Genomic DNA, 21,409 nt, shown 5'->3' with positions numbered 1-21,409 from the left:
GGATTCTGTGTCTCCCTCTCTCTGACCCTCCCCTGTTCATGCTCTGTCTCTCTCTGTCTCAAAAATAAATAAACGTTAAAAAAAAAAAATTAAAAAAAAAATAAAGGAAGTCCCCAAAAGACCAGCATTTTGCAATAGGCACTCTTAATACTAAATGCATTTATTTTTCAATAAATATAATAATGCAGGTGTGATTTCTCACAATGGAGACTCGCCTGAAAATTCGAGGAAACTTTAAGCTAACTTAAAATGGCTTCCCTTGCCAACGTACAGATGAGACAAAACAACAGAGGAAGGCCTAAAGAGGCAATGTACCTGGCACAAGAGGGGAGCTCAGTATGTCTTTAAAACTGCTGGGACTCTGCCGCCTGGTAGGGTACCTTGCACAGAGTTCACTTCAAAATGTGTGTGTGTTTAACCTGTCACTCTTCACTAAGGAAATAAAAGTTGGCATTAGCAGAAGTCTGCTTGTACAGAGGACACATGTAGATGACATTAATCTAAGCATATGTAGCAACTACACTCAGTAATGGACATCCTATCACCAATATGAACGGCTACTCTGGAGGCAGAAGGCAATGGTATGGCAGAGAATATGACCAATGGGCCTCTACCACCCTTCCACAAAGAACAGCCATGTAACTGATGTGCTGCAACAGACTGCTTTCTAATCGCTCCTTCGAAAGGGATGGTCCAATGTGTCATACAAATTTGAAAGAGAAACATTTGAAATTTGCAAACAGGTTCTAAAATTTAGGAATTTCAAAGTTAGATAGTAGAGTTGCTTACAAATTGCAAAAGTATAGCACTTTTGAAATAACACCAAATTTAATGTAGTGGAATAATTAAAGTAACATACACCCAAAGATATTTGGGTATTTTGTCATAGCTCAATTGTTTGACCCATTAGGTCAACATTTCCACTCTTATTTCAGGCCCCTTTGGCAGCACATGGCTTCTATTTTCACATGCCCTCCTCTTCCTGGTATACAGAAAACAAGTGATTACTGTATGCCTGCAGAGAGCATGAGTCATTCATTCCAAGAGCCCAGAGAGCCTGGTGCTCCCTCAGCCCTGGCTAGAGAAGCCTGGGTGTCACACATCTACTAACGTTTATAGGCAGTTTCACTTGTGTCTTTAAGAAAAAGAATAAATAAGGTATGAGGGTATGCATAAATAATCAGACCCAAGTTTCATTTCCTGCTAAAGACAAAGGATATTACTGCTCTGAAAGACAATCACCAATACCAAAGTCAGATGAGGAAAAGGGTTCTACAATGAGGAACTGAAAGTTCCCATCAGTAGCTCATCCATGCCTCAGTTCTCAGAATGATGCAAGGAAACAGGTTAGGGAATAATTTGACTCAGGTGCCATCTTAGAAATGCAAAGTTGGATACACGTTTCTTTGAACTAATGGTAATTATTTTCCAGCATTAAGCAAGCTAAAGAGCTAACCCAATTTAGAAGTTCTAGCAGCTGGTGATTTCCCCATGTGAACTCCAACTCAATGGTTACTGACCCTGGCTTCTCATTGAGAAAATGTGGATGCCTGGGCCCCACCCCTTCAGAGGGTCTGACTCGGTTGGTCAGGGTGGGCCCCTGGCATAGGTATTTTGTTAATCTCCCCTAGGTGATTCTAATGTACTGGCTGATTGAGAATTACTCGTCTAAGGGATTATAGGTTACTGGGTGGAACCTGCATTAGTAATTTTATTCTATGAATCACTTCGATTCATAGAGGATGCCTGTGCCATGTAGGACTTTAAACACTTCCAAGAAATAAAGCACGGCTTAGGATTCTCTCTCTCTCTCCCTCTGTCTCTCTCTCTCTCTCTCTGCCCCTTCCTGCTCGTGTGCATGTGCGAGCCCGCTGTGCTCTCACTCTCTCTCAAAATAAACAGACTTAAAAAAAAAAAAGAAATGTTTCAAAAAATTACCTGTATACTTAAAAGATGAGAGACACTACTTAGGAAAACGATCTTAAGAATTTTCAGACTTTTCTATTAAAACGGGGATCTAATTATGGTGCAGCAACAGAGCCACAAAGTTTTGACCATGATCATGAAGGGTATCAGAAATTGTTTTTTATTTTTTTATTTTTTTTTTCAACATTTATTTATTTTTGGGACAGAGAGAGAGACAGAGCATGAACGGGGGAGGGGCAGAGAGAGAGGGAGACACAGAATCGGAAACAGGCTCCAGGCTCTGAGCCATCAGCCCAGAGCCCGACGCGGGGCTCGAACTCAAGGACCACGAGATCATGACCTGGCTGAAGTCGGACGCTCAACCGACTGAGCCACCCAGGCGCCCCTTCAGAAATTGTTTTTTAAACTCTACCAATAACCAATCGAAAAACTGTTATGATTCTCTGACACGTAAAGTCCCAGTTGTCCCATCTCAAGAGAAGGCCAATGCACCTCGAAAAAGAACAGAGGACAATAAAAGGGGAAAAAAAACAACTTTTTTGTGTGTGAAAGGTCAGACAATGTAATCAGGTCATGGGAGGACCTGCTGGAAATGTATAGAATTACGAAAGGTGTGGACTCCACAGTGCATTCAGAATACCAGCACAGGAGATACATGTCTAAAAGACCTGGTCTGATACATGTCTAAGATACCTGGTTTGAGAATAAATGAAGGCAAGTACAGCTTAAATTGCAATTTTCCAAACTCATTACCTTAAGAAGCTGACGATATGATCAGGTCAAATAAGGATTAGATAAATCCTTGAACAGTAAACTCATAATGCGTTACCCAAGGAACAGCATTGTGTTGGGTGGGATAGACCCCTCACCTTCTGTGCTCCCCAAAACAGTTCTTTGATAGATCTTTCAGAAATGGGATCCTAAAAGCTAAATCAGAGCTAATAATTGGTATTTTCTTTCCTCACCTTATTTCTTTAAAAAAAATTTTTTAATGTTTATTTCTGAGAGAGAGAGAGAGAGAGAGAGAGAGAGAGAGAGAGAGAGAGCGAGCATGAGCAGGGGAGGGGCAGAGAGAAAGGGAGACAGAATCCGAAGCAGGCTCCATCCAGGCTCTGAGCTGTCAGCACAGAGCCCGACACAGGGCTCGAACTCGTGAACTGCCAGATCATGACCTGAGCCCAACAACTGAGCCACCCAGGCACCCATTCTTCCCTCATTTTAGAGCTCTTAACCAAGATGCATAAAATTAGCACTTCAATTATTAGACACAACCTTTCTCCCAGCTGGTGTTTAAATAATTTCCTGGCTTTTCCTGGAAAGTTTGTTCAAAGCTGACCCCCTCCATCTAGGATGGTCTGTGTCATTCTCCCCCCACAGGCCCTCAGCGACAAAAAGCTCTGCCTTCAAACCCACCATCAGATCTAGGATTTGCCACCTTAGCTGGCCTCAAATGAACTGCTTCTAGATCAAAAAACAAAGACCACAGCAGAGTGTCTGTGGGTGGGAGGTAGGGGGGGAGCCCGGACTACTTCAGTCTGGCCATTATCAACTTTTTTTTAGATATCCAATTAGAACGCAGTGTGCATACAAAGCGTGAAGTCTGGCCAGGAAATAAAGTCCATAGCAGTCTACTAAGGTATACAGCCAGTTTCTTCCAGGGCTTCCCACTTTTATAGGAGACATACAATCAGACTATTTACAGCTGGTAGAAACTTCACAGAACCAAATAAAAGGGCACCGTTCTTCCCATTCCTTTTACTAGGAAGAAAAACAGATTTTCACCATCTTGCGGGGGGAAAAAAAGACAACACTAAAACCTCGAACTTCAATACCCAAATCAAGCCTCCCACAGAGCTGGGCCGTACATCTCTGTCACAGAGCCTGTCACTCTAGAATCCTGTGTGTCTCTCCCTCATTGGACCATACCCTCGGGCTAAGGTATAGCATTTTATCCATCTTTTTCTTTGGCACAGTGTCCAGTAGACAGGTCTTCAATAAATGTTGAGAGAATAAATAACTTCACAGAATTTCAGACTTAATATAATTTGGAAGGAGACAAACAGAATGCTAAATTAGAGGGGGAAAAGTGAGGCTGCTTCTCTGCGAGAAGGGAATACAGATGGTCCCCCACTCACGACGGTCCAATTTACGACTGACTTTACAATGGTGCAAAAGCAATATACATGCAGTAGAAACTGTATTTTAAATTTTGTTTCCCCCCCCACCCCCCGGGCTAGTGTTATGCAATACCACATGCTCAGGCTGCTGGGCAGTCACGGGTACCTGTAGCTCTCAGTCAGCCACGTGACCCCACAGGTAAACAACCATCCTGTACCCATACAGCCATTCTGTCTTCACTTTCAGTATAGTATTCAACAAATTACAGGAGATATTCAACACCTGATCATAAAATAGGCTTTGCATCAGAGATTTGTGCCTAACTGTAGGCTAACTAAAGTGTTCTGAGCATGTTCAAGGTAGGCTAGGCTATGTTTGGTAGGCTAGGTATATTAAATGCGCTTTCAACTTACGGTATTTTCAGCTTATGAGGGGTGATCAGGATGTGACCCCATTGTAAATCAAGGGAGATGTGCACTGTAAAGAGGTAAAGGGGGATAAATGTAACAGCTACTAGAAAGAATCGAATCCTGGAGGTCAGGAAGTACCCAGAAGGGACAGTAGCAAACTATTACTCTACTCAACAATTTGTTCTGTCTCCTGAGGGTCTGAAATAGGGAGAAGAACGTTTATACTTGCATAAAAACGAAGTATAATGATACTCAGAAGCATCATTAATATCATACATGCAGACTACTAAAATTAAAAACATTATGGCAGGGGCGCCTGGGTGGTGCAGTCGGTTGAGCGTCCGACTTCAGCCAGGTCACGATCTCGCGGTCCGTGAGTTCGAGCCCCGCGTCGGGCTCTGGGCTGATGGCTCAGAGCCTGGAGCCTGCTTCCGATTCTGTGTCTCCCTCTCTCTCTGCCCCTCCCCTGTTCATGCTCTGTCTCTCTCTGTCCGAAAAATAAATAAACGTTGAAAAAAAAAAATTAAAAAAAAAAAAAAAACCATTATGGCAATGTTTAAAATTTCCTAATATTTCAGATCCTGTGACTGTTTCAAATTGTAGACACTGACCATGGCAGAAACTGTGAAATTTGAAGTTTGGTGTAATTGAAAAGCTGTTTCAAAGAATAAGATTCATAGGGGCGCCTGGGTGGCTCAGTCAGTTAAGCATCAGACTTCAGCTCAGGTCATGATCTCACAGTCCGTTGAGTTCGAGCCCCGCGTCGGACTCTGTGCTGACAGCTCAGAGCCTGGAGCCTGCTTTGGATTCTGGGTCTCCCTCTCTCTGCCCCTCCCCTGCTCATGCTCTGTCTCTCTCTGTCTCAAAAATAAATAAAAACATTACAAAAAAAATTTTTTTAAGTAAGATTCATAAAGAAAATGTATTTTTAAATATCCCACTATAAAGTTAAAGAAATGCCTGGTTAAAGTTGAATCGACCTGAAATAAAATGAATTACCTTAAAAGAAATAACAACAAGAAACACTGACCTAAAATCAACCTGTATTTCATTCAACCAGGCTTACCAAAGAAAGCAGCCAGGAGTGGATGCTTTTTTGTGAATGAGAGCAGTTTCTTTAAGGGTCTCACAGCAACCGGAAAATGAGTCATCCTAACAGAGCACGAGATTTAATTAAGATCTTACCAGTATGTGTTGTGATAGTACTATAATGCTAAACGTTCAGGGTTTATCATCAGTTGAAAAATACTATTAATGTATTATTACTTAACATAGTATCAACAGCTACTGATGATTTAAAAAATGTATTATTTCTCTATTTTGTTAAACATACTCCAAATGTTCTTCTCAGTTCAATTATGGTTGGTTAATACATAATGATTATAACTTAGACTTGCTAACAGGTAATTGTTAGAGGTTCTAGGACATTGCTGTCACTTCTCAGGACTTGTGTTTGCAAAACTAGATTTTTAAAGGCTATATTTTTTTTTTAATTTTTTTTTCAACGTTTTTTATTTATTTTTGGGACAGAGAGAGGCAGAGCATGAACGGGGGAGGGGCAGAGAGAGAGGGAGACACAGAATCGGAAACAGGCTCCAGGCTCTGAGCTATCAGCCCAGAGCCTGACGCGGGGCTCGAACTCACGGACTGCGAGATTGTGACCTGGCTGAAGTCGGACGCTCAACCGACTGCGCCACCCAAGCGCCCCTAAAGGTTATATTTTAAAACATTTGAACACGGCATCTTGGATGGCACAGCCGGTCAAGCATCCAACTTCAGCTCAGGTCATGATCTCGCGGTTCCTGGGTTCAAGCCCCTCGTGGGGCTCTGTGGTGACAGCTCGGAGCCGGGAGCCTGCTTCAGATTTTGTGTCTCCCTCTCTCTGTGTCCCTCCCCTGCTCACGCTCGCTCTCTCTCTCCTTCAAAAATAAACATTAAAAAAAATTTTTGAACAGAAATAGAACAGTTTACAGTTTACTCATAGAGAGATACTGCTTACAAAGACCCAACACATTTAAATCCCCATGAAACCACACCAAAGTTAGCCTATGGCTCTGAGAATCCACTCAACAGCACAAACTAGTTTGATTTGCTAATAGTCTAGTATCTATCTGCAAATACATCACCTAATTTTGTCACGTCTGTGCTGCCGAAGCAAGGACAACCCGATTTTGTCATAAATCACAAGGACCAAAATTAGCAACAAGCGATTTGTGGTTTTTGCATAATGGCCAGTTCAAGAAAAATTAAAATGTCTTCGCATCCCATTTATTTTCATTCAAAGACAGAAGAGATTTATTGAATTCCAGACTTAAAAGTCCAATTCCTCCCTTCATGAATAAAATGACAATGAGAAATTAGCACGTTTTTTGTTGTTTTTGCTATTGTCAAGACAGGCAGTGTTCTAGTCTTCTGTTGCTATCTTCTCCATTTAATCTTCCCAACAGACCCTTTGCTGCTCGGGGTACCCAGGGTTGACCAGGGACCAGAATCCTTTCAATTCATTCAATATAGTTTTTACAGAAGACCTGCTATGGGCCAGGCGCTAGAGAAATAACTATAAATCTACACCTTTTTTTTTTTTTTTTAATATTTATATTTTGGGAAAGCGCAAGTAGGGGAGGGGCAGAAGAGAGGTGGGGACAGAGGATCTGAAGTGAGCTCTGTGCTGACAGGCTGACAGCCGCGAGCGTGATGTGGGGCTTGAACTCACAAACTGCTAGATCATGACCTGAGCAGAAGTCAGATGTTTGACCGACTGAGCCACCCAGGTGCCTCCAACATGTCCTTCTTCTTTGGGCTGAGTTATTAGCCTGGGAAGTTAGGACAAAGGGGAGTCAAGCTGCTGGGCATCGGGGAGCAGCACCAATGCAACCAAATTTCTCAAAAACCAAGCTGTCTGGGCTCCCTGGTTTCTGGCACCTGAATGCTCTAGCCTAAAAGGCCTTGAGACTGCCTCTCCTGAAACCAGCCTTTGGCAAGTCCTGGCCTCTGCTGGCTAAGGCCTGGTCACAGCCCAAGCATCTGGGAACCAGGGACTCTACAGAGGTTCTTCCCCTCTTTGAAGGTGGCTGCCCCGAAGACGTTTTCTCCTCCACTCCCTCTCTGCTCTGCGTGCTCTGAAAGGATGCCTGTGAAATTGGATCTAGGACTCCTGACAGGAGACTGGGAAAGGCTTCAGGTTGCTCATCACTGGCTGAAATAGTTCCCATCCAGTACATATCGATGTTTCTGCTCAAAGATCTACCCTGTATCTATTCCCTGCCCAAACTGCAGATGTTCTAAGAACCGAAGAGAAACCTGATAAACTGACCCTAACTGGAAAAACAATTAGTCAATTATATAACAATGTTCCCTGTACTACATGAACTAATTCTGCTACAAGGAGTCAGGGCAGGGGTAGGATCAAAGACTGACCAGTAGTCCCAGCTATCAGCCTTTCATTCTACATAGATCCTTTCTCAATGTGCATGCTCTGACATGTGAGGCTCTTTTACTCTCTACATATGCTACCCTATAATGATTATGATAGCGAAAGATACATTCCAGATATTACCATTAAAATATAAATCCTATAACTGTAGTCAAGAAGGTAGAAAGGTTTATAAAACATTTTTGTCAATACTGGGGAAAATTTGGCTTTAGAGTCATATACTGGGTTAGAAGCCTAACTCTCTTACTCTTTGAACTTGGACAAATTCATTCTCTGTGCTTCAGTTTCCTCACCTATGAAATGAGGATAATAATAAACCCTCCTCCTGATGTTTATTGTGGGGATGAAATAAAACAGTACGTGTTAAGGGCTCAGAACACTATCTGATTCAGAAAAATGCTCAATAAATAAAATCTGTTACTGTTACTATGATTAATCTCGGTTGACAATGTAGACAACAAAATATGCACAAAAACTTCCCACAATCTATAAAACTTGATTGCAAAGGTCATCAGTCACCTTAGAAAAACTAGGTTTTTTTAAGCTAAAGAAGTGGGGGAGTAGAAACAGCAGTCTTTTCTATCTTGCACGCATAAATGTTCATAAAAATAAATGTACAATCTAACTGCTAGCTTGTTAGAAATATAAAATACGGGAGAAAAGGGGTTTGGGGTATAAAACTGATAAACTGCTTAAAGGAAACTGAAGACTAAAGACACCAGGAAAAAACCTAGTTATTCAACAAAATGGTTAAAATATTTTTACAACAGATTTAATAATCCAATTTTAAATCAAAATGCCCAATTACATTTTGTCGTGGTAATTTGTGAATTTTTAGTAAACGTGGTGTTTAAAAAAGATAAAGTTCAAAAATCTTTTTTTCCCAAGTAAACAGCAAATGACACTAAAAAACTCTAAATAAACTGAATATAGTTTCATAAAATACGATTCCTGAAAAGAGATAAAAGTTCTATGTTATTTCAATTCCAGAGCTACAATTTCTCATTCAAAAAAAGTTAACTTCATATGGCATACTAAAAATAACTTTCATCAAAAAATAACTCGACAAAGAACAGGAACACTTTTAAACGTTTCTGTGAATTCTGAGAGCCACTATCCCCTCCAAAAAAAAATGTTCTCTGGTATTCATTAGAGTATCATAACTATAAATATAGTTTACAGGCTTATGAATGTTATGTATATGACAGATGCTCGCTCTCATCTTTTCATGGTCACTCAGTCTCAGAATAGAATGAACCAATACTCAGCAGGAAATTACATAACACCCGTCATATCAGACAAAGCCACAAGGCTAGTAGCAGCAATGTTTAAGACTAAAGAGATAAGACCTTATCACCCTTCCCCAATAGTAGACTGTTTTATATTCCTTTTTTTAAGTCTTTAAATTATAATCCTTATTCTCAGATAGTAAAACACCACTCTAGGAAGATTAGTGAATATTCACACGGAGCTTTATCATTTTCCCTGGCAGAACATAAGACAATCTCTGGTAGTCATTACCTTGCAAGACAAAAGCATCCACCAAAAAGCAGTTGCTATGTATGAATACAGACTCCTCACTACCCTGAAAAAAGTGGAAACACCAGAAAAATAAAAAAAATAACAGCACTCAAGTGTTTAGCTAGAAGAAAAAACTGAAAAATTTAAGCAATGTTAAGAAAATAGGGAATACTACCACAGGGATTTAAAAAAAAAAAAGGTGATACTAAATCAGGTAGAAAAATAACACAAGTGGAAATACACCTTTTCTCGTGGTTATTTCCTCACCCTGCTGGACAGAGATTTTCTGCCCCAATTAGAAGATATTCAAAACAGGGCTTAAAATGAATATTAAGCATAACACAACATCCTATTTTTATGGCAATGATATCACTGAGAGAAAACCCGGACTTTATTTTATTTTATTTTATTTTTTTTTTAATATATGAAAACCCGGACTTTAGCTCAACTCAACCAAAAATGCCTTCTTCATCCTAACTACTCTAAAGCCCACATTCCAAGATGAGTAAAGTCCTTGCCTTGGGGAATACGCTGTCCAATAGGAAAGAAATAAGCCAAGTACTACCATGTGATGCAGTATGGGCTATAATCAAAGTGTGTACTAAGTGTATAAAGCACCTAGAAACACAATAAAGGTGATCAGTAATTCTGCCCCAGGGATGTGGGCCTGGGTGAGCACAGCGGGGAGGCGGTATCTGAGTAGGGACTTAACAGAATAAATTAGGCAGGAAAAGGGGCTGACAAACATTCCAGGCCAAGGAAATGGTCGTTTAACTTTAAATATCAATACAGATTCTTTTGATGTCTCTAGGAAAAAGACAAGTCCCGTTTCAGGTGGTTCAATAGCCGAAAACAAAAACCACAATGCCCACAGGCTTTTTTTGGTTTTATAATACTGCCCTTTGGAAGAGAAAAAAGGAGTTGGTCAGTAACCCATTCAGTTAAATAGCCAATAGGAAGCAATGAAAGATTTTAAATGCTGTCATTACAAACAATAGCAAAGCCGTCCATAAAAGCAGAGGGAAAAGAGCCAATAAAATGAAGACAATATTAAATGATTCTATAGAAAAAGATCTGAAAAACACTTATCCAATTAAAATACCATTATTAATAGCCATTCTTTAGAAAGGACCTTGAGTACTGGATAGGAAAAACTATTTGGAAAAGTTAAGTGCATGGGATTCTTTATTCACTGGCTACACCTGAACACACCTGAAGATCAAAACAAGCTGTTACTTCAAAAACATAATGGCCTCTTCCTTCCTCTAGATTTTTAGTCTCCTTCTGTCTGTGGTCTGCTATATCCTCAGAAGTGATATGAATTTAATTGCACAGACTACAGTCATTTTATTCAGGGAAAAAAACTTTTAATTTGCCTTCTGATATGGACTTTGGATATATAAACAGTAATTCAAACCACATGGCTTAATACAAAATCTAGGCCCACATTACCCTGTGAATATTCATTAAAGGCTTACGCCTGTGACTCACTGAGCTTCTTGAGCTCAGAAGTAGGTGTTTCGGTAGCCTTCCACTGAAAGCATACAAGAAGAGTTGGCTTACTTCACTTTGAGTAATTTATGCCCAAGCAACCATTAGGATTGGAGAGCCTCTTGTGTACAAGAAACAAACACAAACCAAAGAAAAGACAAATAATTCACTTAAAACCCCTCCTATTCTCAAGGCTTCCATGACTTTACTTCCTTGCATGCAATCCCACCAGCTTGGTTCACCTCTGTCAATCTTAGAGGCCAACAGAAAGGAGAGACTAGCCCTAGAAATGGAAACAACCAAGTCCACCCTATTTATATAGGTCTCAATCCACTGCCCAAATTCACAGGTGACCACCTAGAGAGCTGTTTTTTATGAAACACATTAATTCTTGTCCTCCAAGATGTACACTGAACAAACACCGAAGAAATTAGTGCTGTTTTAAACATATTTTATGTACAAGGACTCCAAAGCCCAACCCTCATTTTATAGTCCAGGAAACGCGCCACAGAAAAGTGTTCTGCCGGATGAATTGGAGATGATCTCAAGTTCATCCAGTTGTAATAGCCAAGCCCTAAGAATCTAAAGGGTCGGCTGTTAGACAGCCTGGAGAATTTTGCAATCTACCTTTCTTCAAGGGGCATTTGAAGCCTTACTCCAAGTGGAGGGGCAGAGGGGTGGGAGGTGTTAGGCAAATGGTCAAATCAGAAAAAACAGAGAAGAGAATGACTGGAGACTGGTCAAATTTATCCTGTCTACAGCAATTTCTGTCCCAAGATCATCAGGAACCTTATCTGAGTGTGGTAGTTTGTCTTTACTCTGAGCAGAGGAAATAAAATGTAATTGCAGGAAAATACAGCCAGAGCCTAGGAAAAAATAATAAGTTCTCCTTCACTGCTCTCACAAATCAACTAGCAGGCCCCCATAAGAAAGCAGTGGAACCTGCCAGAAAGCGTTCTGGCAGGCTCTCTCTGTGAGCCCAGGCAAGTCTCTCAAGTTTCACACGTTGTCTTCTTCTCACCTGAAAAAGAGAATACCACCACCTGCTTTGTAAGGTTGTTGTGGGGAATGGGAATAACCTATTAAGGGAAAAGGTCCGAGGAAACCATGTTGTTATAAACACTAACAGCTGTCATGTGAAAAAGCTCATTTGGACCTTCTATACTTCTCAATTCATACCATGTAATTCTTGTCTACAATACACACAGAATTACAAATAAATTTTAAATGTTCTGGCTATTTCTTTAAAGGGCCCTGTCCTCTCACTTCTCCTAAAATGAAAGCTCTCGGAGATTCTCAGGAAAAAATAACTGGGAACCTCAAAGGAGAGGTGCACTGAGATCCTCCCCCTCCCCCGCCCCCCAATAAAGGAAACCGCGTCCTGGACTGTCAGCTCTTTGAGGGCAGGGACTGCTCTATTTAACTTACCACTCTCAACTAACTTTCCTAACACAAACTCATCGCTGCAGACTTAGGCATCTCCTAACAGCTTATATGACACCCAAATGTGGCCCCACGACACATCCTGTATCACACAATACTGAGTCATACAAAAGTATTAAAAGTTTAACATTACGATGCAGTTCAACCGTAACACTAAAATCAAAGAAAGGGTGCTTTAAATCGGGTGCTTACGAGGTAGGCAGAAGGAAGTCACACCTTTAACAAGAAAGGACCGGAAACACACAGATGTCAACAGGGAGTGAAGCTCCGGCAGGACGTTCCACTGAGCTGGTGCGTCGGTTCTGGTCTGAGATCCGGACGGGATTCGAACCCAGTACTTGTCTCAGAGGACGTGCCAGAACCGCTCCAGAGTGGAAGAGGCCTCTAAGGCCAGGCGCACCTCGCCCCAACTTTCCGACCCCGCGACTCAGCCCGGATCCGCTCCCCACCGGCAGCAGAGCGGATCTCGACGCGGAGGCGCGCTCGGAGGGACGAGGGTCGCCGGCCCTTTGTCCCCCGCGGAGGGGAAGGGGCGAGGCAAGCGCTCCCTCCCGCCAGGAAATAATGACAGCTCGTGCGCCTCCCCTCGCGCCCGCCCCGCCCCGCCCCGCGCGCCTGAGCCGCAGTCGGCGCCCGCCGGGCTGCCCGCGGCTAGGGGCCCGGCCGCGCCCCCTCCTCGCCCCCCACCCCGCCCCGCCGCACCGGGCCCGAGGCCACCCCGCGCCGCCAGTCTCACCGGGTCGGAGCTGGAGGCCGCCGTCGCGGCGGCTGCACCACAGCGCGCGCTCGCCCTGCTGCAGGATGTAGTGGTCCTTGGCTTGGAAGAGCTCCATGCCGGCCCCAGGCGCCGAGGGAGGCAGCGGCGGCGGCCGGGCGCGCCCAGGTCTCCGCGGCCCCCGGCCCCGGCGGCGGCGACCCGCGGGGGGCGCGCGGGGCGTACTAGTCGACTGGGGCCGCCAGAACCCACGCCTCGAGGAACGGCGGCTGAGGGAACGCCCCGGCGGCCAGGCCCGCGGGAGAAGAACGCGCACCGGCGGCGGCCGCGGCGGTGGCCTTGGAGGCCTCTCCCTCGGCTCCGCCTCTTTCCCGGCCCCGCCTCTGGCACCTCCCCCGGCTCCAGGCTCCACCCTCTTTTCTGGCTCCTCCCCCGGCTTTTCCCAGGCTCCTCCTCCTCCCTGTCTCCTCCGCGCGCCTTTTCCCTCTCGGCTCCTCTTCCTGTCCCTTCCGCCGCCCTCCCCTCCAGCTTCTCCGGGGTTTCTTCTCCTGGCTCCTCCCCTCAGGCTCTTCCTTCTCCCTCGTCTCCCCCTCCTTCACCCCTCCGCCCGCTCTTCCCAGGCCCCTCCCCTGGCGGGCCCGCCTTCCCATCTGGGGCGAAAGCGGGCAGAACCCGGGCTTGACCGAGTTGGGGGATGGCTGACCTGCCCTGTGGCCCGTGCAGCAGAAGCTCACTCGTGAGGTTTTTCTTCCCATGCTGGCTCCTCGTGGGGTCTTCCCTCCCATGCTAGCTCCTTTCACATCCGTACATCCACCCCCTCCCCCCCTGGGCCTGAGCAGCAGCAGAGACCCGGACCAGCAGAGCCGGGAAAAGCGACCGAAGACGATGGTTACTGGGGTCTAGCCCCAGCCAGACCCTCCGCTGAGCAGGGCCGTTCTCTGTTTTGTATTTACTCTCAGTACCTTGTGACGTTTGACAACAGCAGGTATCCAATAAATGCACATCAAGGAGCATGTAAAAATAGAAAATACACAAGTATTAGCATAGGGCTCTAAATAGCGAGGAAGAAGGCAGCAAAGTTCAGAAGAGATCATGTCCCGAATTAAGCAGGATGGGTCTGAGAAGGCATCAAAAAATATGTCGATTAGTGGGTGAAAGGGATCTAGTTTGACAAGGATAAGATGTCTGGTGGAGGGTGGAAGCCCTCCAGAATATCTTTGAGCTATTTTGAAAGGTCAGGTGGTATCTTGAACCCAATGCGGCTTGGGAGTCAGGTACCCAGGTCAGCTCCAGCTCCAGGCATGATCTAGTGTGTAATCTTGGCAAGGTCTCTTGGTCTCAGATGGTGGTTGGACTAAATGACTTTTCTTTTTTAAAGTTTAGCCGTTTATTCTGAGAGAAAGCAAGAGCAGGGGAGGGGCAGAAAGAGAGTGAATCCCAAGGAGGCTCTGCAGGGTCAGCGTACAGTCCTACATGGGACTCAAACCCATGAAACCTGAGATCATGACCTGAGTCGAAATCAGGAGTCAATTGCTTAATTAACTGAGCCACCCAGGCGCCTCTGAACTCAATGACTTTTAATTACATTCCGTTTTATAAATCTGTGACTTTTGCTAGTCCTAGCTCTTGTATTCTGTAATGCTTTAGAAGGAAAGAAGAAGAAAAAATGAGGTAGGAGATAAGAAAAGGAAGGCAATACTTTTAACCTTCTGCTTAGATAAAAGTGAGAGGGCCCCAAAGCACCAAGGAATTCCACATTACTAATTATTCCAGCCCACACTGATTTCCCTGCTGAATTTCCATAGCACAGAAAGACCCCTGATGGCAAAATGTCTGGAATCTCTGATAAGCCCCAAGCATCCCGGACTGCCCAAATGTCTTCAACATAAAGATCAAGAGGAGTGATTACTAGAGCAAATCTTTGTGATGTGACTTAGACACAAGATGATGGAGATAAGGTTCGGTGAAATCATCACTTTCAGATTTACTGTTGAATTCAGCCGTATGTTGACTTTATTTAGCAAAAAATTAGTAGGTGATGAGAAAGCCCTATGATGACAGTTTGTTCTACAAATTATATCATTATTTTTAATGAATCACATTGCCAGATGTGAAGAAAACAATGCTATTGTAATTGAAAACAATTGGCTAGTTGATTGAAACTTCTCCTGATGTTTTAAATCAGTGGTTCCAACCCTAGCTACTTATTAGAATCACCTGGGGAGTTTTTCAAACACACCAACGCTAGGACCTCAGACTAATGAAATCAGAATCTAATTGGGGTTGGCTCTGACATCAGCATTTTTTTCCTCAGCTACCCAGAAGATTCTAATGTGCAGCCAGGGTTAAACAACACTTTTAAAGTGAAATTTATTGGAAAAATCTGCCCAATAGTGGCCTAGCGGAAAACAGCAGTCAATCATTAACTAATACCATGGAAGGGGGTGGTTACCTATAAATTCAGAGTTAACAAGCAGAATCTTTAGGAGACAGAAAACCTGAAGAAAAGTTGCTCTTGGACTCTGACTTTCTCCCTTTCTCTCTAAATGGATGCCTGGCTGAGCAGAATGAGTGAAGCGAGTAAATGCTCTGTCCTCGGCAGGTATCACATCGCCAGTCTCCTGCCACAGCTGCCTTGCCTTGCTCTTGCTACGGACTTCCTGAACCTCAGGCCTGCTTCTCCATTCCCTTGCTGGCCTCCCCGTCTTGGTCTGTGGCTACTGGCTAGCCTTCATCACTCTCTTCCAACTTCCTAATTCCAGGCCCTCTTGCCCTTGAATAGTGTTATCCAGGTTGTACTGGAAAGTCTATGTGATGCTGTTTTGCTTTTTAAACAGGAATAACCATCATGCATGTTACCTATCTTCTGTGTATGGTATCCTTATGCCCATTTAAGTATATCCCCTAGGGAGGATATACTAGACAGCTGTACTAGACAGCTCCGAGTGACCTCAGTCAAGTTACCTAATCTTTTTTAGTCTGTTTCTTTATATATTAAAAGAGATGATCACTAAGGGTTCTTCCAGCCCTGAAATCAATGAACATGAAGAAATGTGTCCACATAGTTAAACCTACGCAAATAATGATGGTAAATGACTCAACTCTGATTATTGATTTGGCCTTCAGTGTCAAGTTTACTATTTGTCTCTGAGATTTTTGGGTTCTGATTGGAGTCTAGTGTCCGCTGGTGAAATGTGACTTTTAACATCATTTCCTGTCTACTTGCCCACAGTCTTGTATGTTGTGTGTCTATGAGAACTTTCTTCAGTCTGGTTTGTGTATGAGAAATCTCCCAAAGGAGGGAATTTTAAAAATACATGTTCTGCCTGCCGGGAGGCTGCTAATTCATAGGTCAGCAGTGCAAGTAGTTAAAGGCACAAGACACTTGGAAGCCAAATGTTTGCGTTTGACCAGTCCTCAGCCAATTTCTCATGGATTTGTCTGCCAGTAAACTTGTGCTACCTCCTCCCCTAACTTCATCAGGGACAATTGGAAATTGTAACAACCATCTCAGAGCACTTGGACATATATAAAACTGCTTGAAAAGCACCATGGAAGAAAAAAGGGAAAAGCCTCTCAGGAGACTGTCACATTGGTCCAATAGAAAGATACCACTCTGGGGGCGCCTGGGTGGCTCAGTCGGTTAAGCATCTGACTTCAGCTCAGGTCACGATCTCGCCGTCGGTGAGTTCGAGCCCCGCGTCGGGCTCTGGGCTGATGATGGCTCAGAGCCTGGAGCCTGCTTCCGATTCTGTGTCTCCCTCTCTCTCTGCCCTTCCCCCATTCATGCTCTGTCTCTCTCTGTCTCAAAAGTAAATTAAAACCTTAAAAAAAAAAAAAAGAAAGATACCACTCTGTTCACTGGAGAAGACCATCTCCTTCATTTCTATACTTTGGAGGGCTAAAAAGTACTCATTGTTGGGGTGCCTGGGTGGCTCAGTCAGTTGAGCATCTGACTCCTGATTTCAGCTCAGGTCATGACCTCACGGTTCATGAGTTTGAACCTTGCGTCAGGCTCTGCGCTGACAGTGCACAGCCTGCTTGGGATTCTGTCTCTCACTCTCTCTCTGTGCCTCTCTCAAAACAAATAAACTTTTTTTTAAAGTACTCATTATTTAGTTGTATGGCCTGATAAAAGTGTCCACCTAAATTATTGTTTAACCAGCTGTAATAATTTGTGTGTGTTTGAGAGAGAAAAAGGAATCGATTCTTTCTACATCTAATCTCCTTCCAGAGGGAAGGTAATTAGCCTTTATAGTGATGATTTCATATTTGTCTAAAGCCAGCTGTCTCTCACTTCCTTTCTGTTATGCATTTACTTTCCAATTAAAAAAATAGTTAAATTAGATAGTTCTAAAAAAAGCTGTTTTGAAAAAAATGCCCAAGATATACTGTTACACACTAAGTCCAAATTGCAGAATAGTATTTTAAAGTATCCCATTTGGGTTTTTAAAAAGGGAGAACGGGAGAGAGGTGTTTTTATAGGCCCAGAACATTTCTGAAACAAAACAAAAAAAAGTACGGTTACTTCAGAGGAATGATGATGAGGGAGTGTGGGGCAAGCTGAGGACAAAGGACAGGCTAACAGCATCCCCCCCCCCCCAACAAAGGTGGGATATGCGTGATCTTCCTTGACACTCCTGGCTGCCCCAGAACAGGGGAAAGGAAAGAAAGCAGATGGTTGACTGATAGAGATCACAGTCATGCAGGACAGGAGTCTCCTTCCATTTATGGATAACTTAGTAAACTGCAAGAAAAAGGCAATCTTATCCATAGCCTAGTCTCCAGAAATCTATAGACTCTATTTCCTGGAGCCCAAATACCACCCTCATCAAGATGTAAGGAGGTTTAAGTGCTTGCCGTGGTGATGTGGGAAACAAAGGCAAATGAAAAATTAAATCCCCTTATTGCCAGCAGCCCAATGACAAGTCCTCGAAACAAGTGGAGTGACCTCCCTCTAGGAGCTCAGCTGCCATGATGATGACACTTTGCTGAGGGCAAATGAAATCCTGGCTTAATATTATCCCAACCCCCTAGGATCCTGTAAGTCTCCTTAAATGCATAAAAATTCCTTTGCAAACCTCCTTTATCTTTAACCGCAAGTATATGTTAGCAATTATACTCCGGACTTATGGCCCCCTGATGTAGATCTGAAGGGTCTCATGACTGAGGTTTTACTAAACAGTAATAAATGATGTTTTCCTCACAACAGCCAGCCCCTCAAGGTCCTGAAAACCTTGCTTCCAAAATTCCTTAGAGACTTATGCTGTCCCTAACTATAATCAGTCACTCTTCACAATCCCAGTACAGCTCTTCCTGCCCACGGGTCCTGTCCCCGTGCTTCAATGAACCTACCTTTTTGCATCAAAGACGTCTTCAAGAATTCTTTCTTGGCCATCAGCTCTGTACCCTACCATTACCCCAAAATCCCATCAATGGGAAGGAGAGATGGGTCTGGCAGGGGAAGGGAGATCAGAAATGTAAGGACGGCAAAAACTTCTCCTTTTCACTTTATACTCCTGTATGATGTTTCTGTTTTTTTAACCATGTGTTTTTAATGCTTTAAATTTTAATACAAACAAACAAGAAACACTAGTTAAATGTGTCTGTGTAAAACTCATTCTTCCACCACACACAAAAACATTTTTAGGTAATTTATTGTCTAAGGATCTAGAACCTTTTGTCTTCACAAGTCAGCAGTCCAAGGCATGGGTCTTTTCATTTTTCATATTCTGCTTAGTATTTTTGAGCTTTCCTAACTTCTTAAATGCTGTCAAAACAAGGTATAGTTAAGTATATAAGCCATCTTTCTGCACAGTATACTTTAAAAAAAATCTTTAACATTGATTCATTTTTTTGAAAGACAGAGAAAGACTGAGTGCAAGGTAGGGAGGGGCAGAGAGAGAGGGAGACACAGAATCCGAAGCAGGCTCCAGGCGGTCAGCACAGAGCCATATGCGGGGCTCGAACCTATGAACTGTGAGATCATGACCTGAGCCACAGTCAGCCACTTAACCAACTGAGCCACCCAGGAGCCCCTGTATACTTTTTTAAATGGAGCATAAGGAATAGAGTTGTTTTCTTAGGCACGTTTTCTAAACCACAGCAATAACTGTGGCTTGTTCTTCCTCTCTGCCAATTATAACTCTCCAGTGGATGGCCTACTGGGGTCGGTACCATAATAAATCAATAACAATTGTCAAAAATGCTGTCTGTTAGATAATCATGTCAGAGATTTTTAAAATGTTTTTTAATGCTTATTTATTCTTTTTTAAAATTTTTAAAATGTCTTTTTGAGAGAGAGAGCGTGAGCAGGGGAAAGGCAGAGAGAGAGGGAGACACAGAATCCAAAGCAGGCTCTAGGCTCTGAGCTGTCAGCACAGAGCCAGATGCAGGGCTCATACAGACTGTGAGATCATGACCTGAGCCAAAGTCAGACACTCCACTGAGCCACCCAGGTGCCTGTAGAGATTTAAAAAAAAAAAAAAAAAAATGCTTTGTGCTGCACCAGAAAACAGCAGGGGGACTTGCTCCTGCAGAAACTTACATCCTTGAAATGCTGCCCAGTAGATTTTAAATCCATTGTTTCTTCTCCTAGTTAAAGAAAAAGAACATCTCACTGTTTTTCACCATTTGGTAAGGGTAGCACTTAATGACAAGGAAATACAGGGTTTCGGTTTTCCTACTAGTGGCCCATCCTTTTCCCTCTATTTTCCAGCAATTCTTCAATGAGCCTGAGGAAGCACAGAAACGGTGTATATTGGGGGAGGGGTTTCTGGACTGCCCCGGACTGGATGGGCAAGGGGGTGGGGTACCCAGCTGGGGGAAGTGAAGAGTGGAATAGTATTTGCAAAGTCCCCAAGGTGACCTTTTAACAAGGCTCATGATGAGTAACCAGATACCAGCTGCGGATGTGGCAAACATATTTCAAAATCTGGCCATTTCATTAGTATCAGAGTAATGTTGCTGCTTTTTGAATATGGCGAAATCCTGACATTTAAGTTGCCTGTAAGCAGCGCCTTGCTTCTCATGGTTTTTCCCATTGCGGTTCTATGATTTCATCAAGATTCCAGGTTGTAGGTGTGATGCTTGTAAAACTGTAGCCCAAGGGATTCAGTCCAGGGCAGCACTGAACTTAAAAAAAGACCCATTCCACACAATTAAAAATAGTTTAAGGAAATGCAAGTCCTTTGTGTGTATTTCTCAACTGTAAGTTGTTTTTTTAATCTTACTTTTCTTCTCACCACTGTCTTCATACAGCACAGATACTCCTAACCCTCTCCAGGCTCCTTCCTCTTTTTCAGTTCTTTGCTGTGAAATCTGACCCCAGGAGAGTCAGGGGCCCTTCTTGGAGGATGGGAAAGGGAGAGAGATAGCAGGAAGCTAAGCCAGAAAGCTCTCCAGCTGTGGGGCAAAGGGAAACACCCAGACATTAACAATGGTGTCTCGTTACTTCAGTGGGAGCCTGTTACTCCCTTGGGATTCAGTATAACTATTTTCATTTTGAAAAAAAATGTGCCCTGTAAATATTTGGGGGGTTGAGGGGGGTCTTCCATTCTGAACTTTTCTCCCCTTGTGAATTCACGATGAAAACTGGAGAATTTGGCCCCGAGGAGGATAACAAGCTTGAGGGACTGATAGATATTCACCTGCAGAAACAGACCAGCCCCGGATCTGAAAGCACTCCCCAGCACACCACCAGCTCCCTGTTTCCTGCTGACCCTGACTATGATATCATAGGATATAATTTGATGTAACAGCATTACTTGCTATTCTGCCTGTCGAGCTTGGAGCTGAGAAATCCAAGGGGGATGGGGAGAGACAGGTAGGAAAGAGTAGTATAAGGCAAGCAGTTCAGATGGGATCTCTTTTCTTGTTCTCCCCTGCCCACCCCCTGCTGGCCCTGGGCCTTGCCCCAGCCCCGGTAGACAGAAGTGTTTACCAGTTGCATGTGACCCCATCAGCGCTGGCCAGTGGGGAGCCCCGGTCTGGCCACCACCTCCATTCACCAAAGCCCTGTGGGCCAACAAATCTCCCAATTCTCTCTAAGGCCGGCTTCCTGCATGTAAAATGCAGAGAAAATAGAAAATGTTCTTTATAAGTTTCTCAGCAGGATTCAATGAGGTAAAGTCTTTGAAAGGGTGTTCTGACCTATAAAGTGTTACAGAAATGTCATTTTATAATTTTGTAAAAATCTGCTTTATGTATTAAGGGTCTCCACTAGATTTCAGATTATTTCATAGATTCCTAACATGTTTTATACATGTACATATACATTATGTTAATATATATTAAGAAGAAATATGTTAATATATCCATGATTCAGATGCTTTTAGCTCAAATCACATCACT

General features: G+C 43.4%; 1 protein-coding gene across 5 annotated transcripts in view; it reads right to left on the bottom strand.

Annotated features, from left to right (window-relative positions):
• INPP5F (inositol polyphosphate-5-phosphatase F) overlaps nucleotides 1–13,433 on the bottom strand; it is an 89,356-nt gene extending 75,923 nt beyond the window's left edge. Inside the window, exon 1 of one of the 5 annotated variants that reach the window (XM_023241006.2) lies at nucleotides 13,079–13,433. In XM_023241006.2, coding sequence (XP_023096774.1) covers nucleotides 13,079–13,175 — 97 coding nt within the window. In that variant the 5' untranslated portion in view covers nucleotides 13,176–13,433. Of the gene's footprint in view, nucleotides 1–12,534; nucleotides 12,859–13,078 lie in introns of those variants that run through there. The other 4 variants (XM_045040757.1, XM_023241005.2, XM_045040755.1 and 1 more) reach the window with 4 other exon arrangements.
• Between the last annotated feature and the right edge of the window lie 7,976 nt (nucleotides 13,434–21,409).

This window comes from Felis catus, chromosome D2 (genome assembly GCF_018350175.1).
Source record: "Felis catus isolate Fca126 chromosome D2, F.catus_Fca126_mat1.0, whole genome shotgun sequence".
NCBI classification, from domain to species: domain Eukaryota; kingdom Metazoa; phylum Chordata; class Mammalia; order Carnivora; family Felidae; genus Felis; species Felis catus.
Note: the sequence above shows the minus strand (reverse complement) of the source record. Positions and strands in the feature narration are given on the sequence as shown.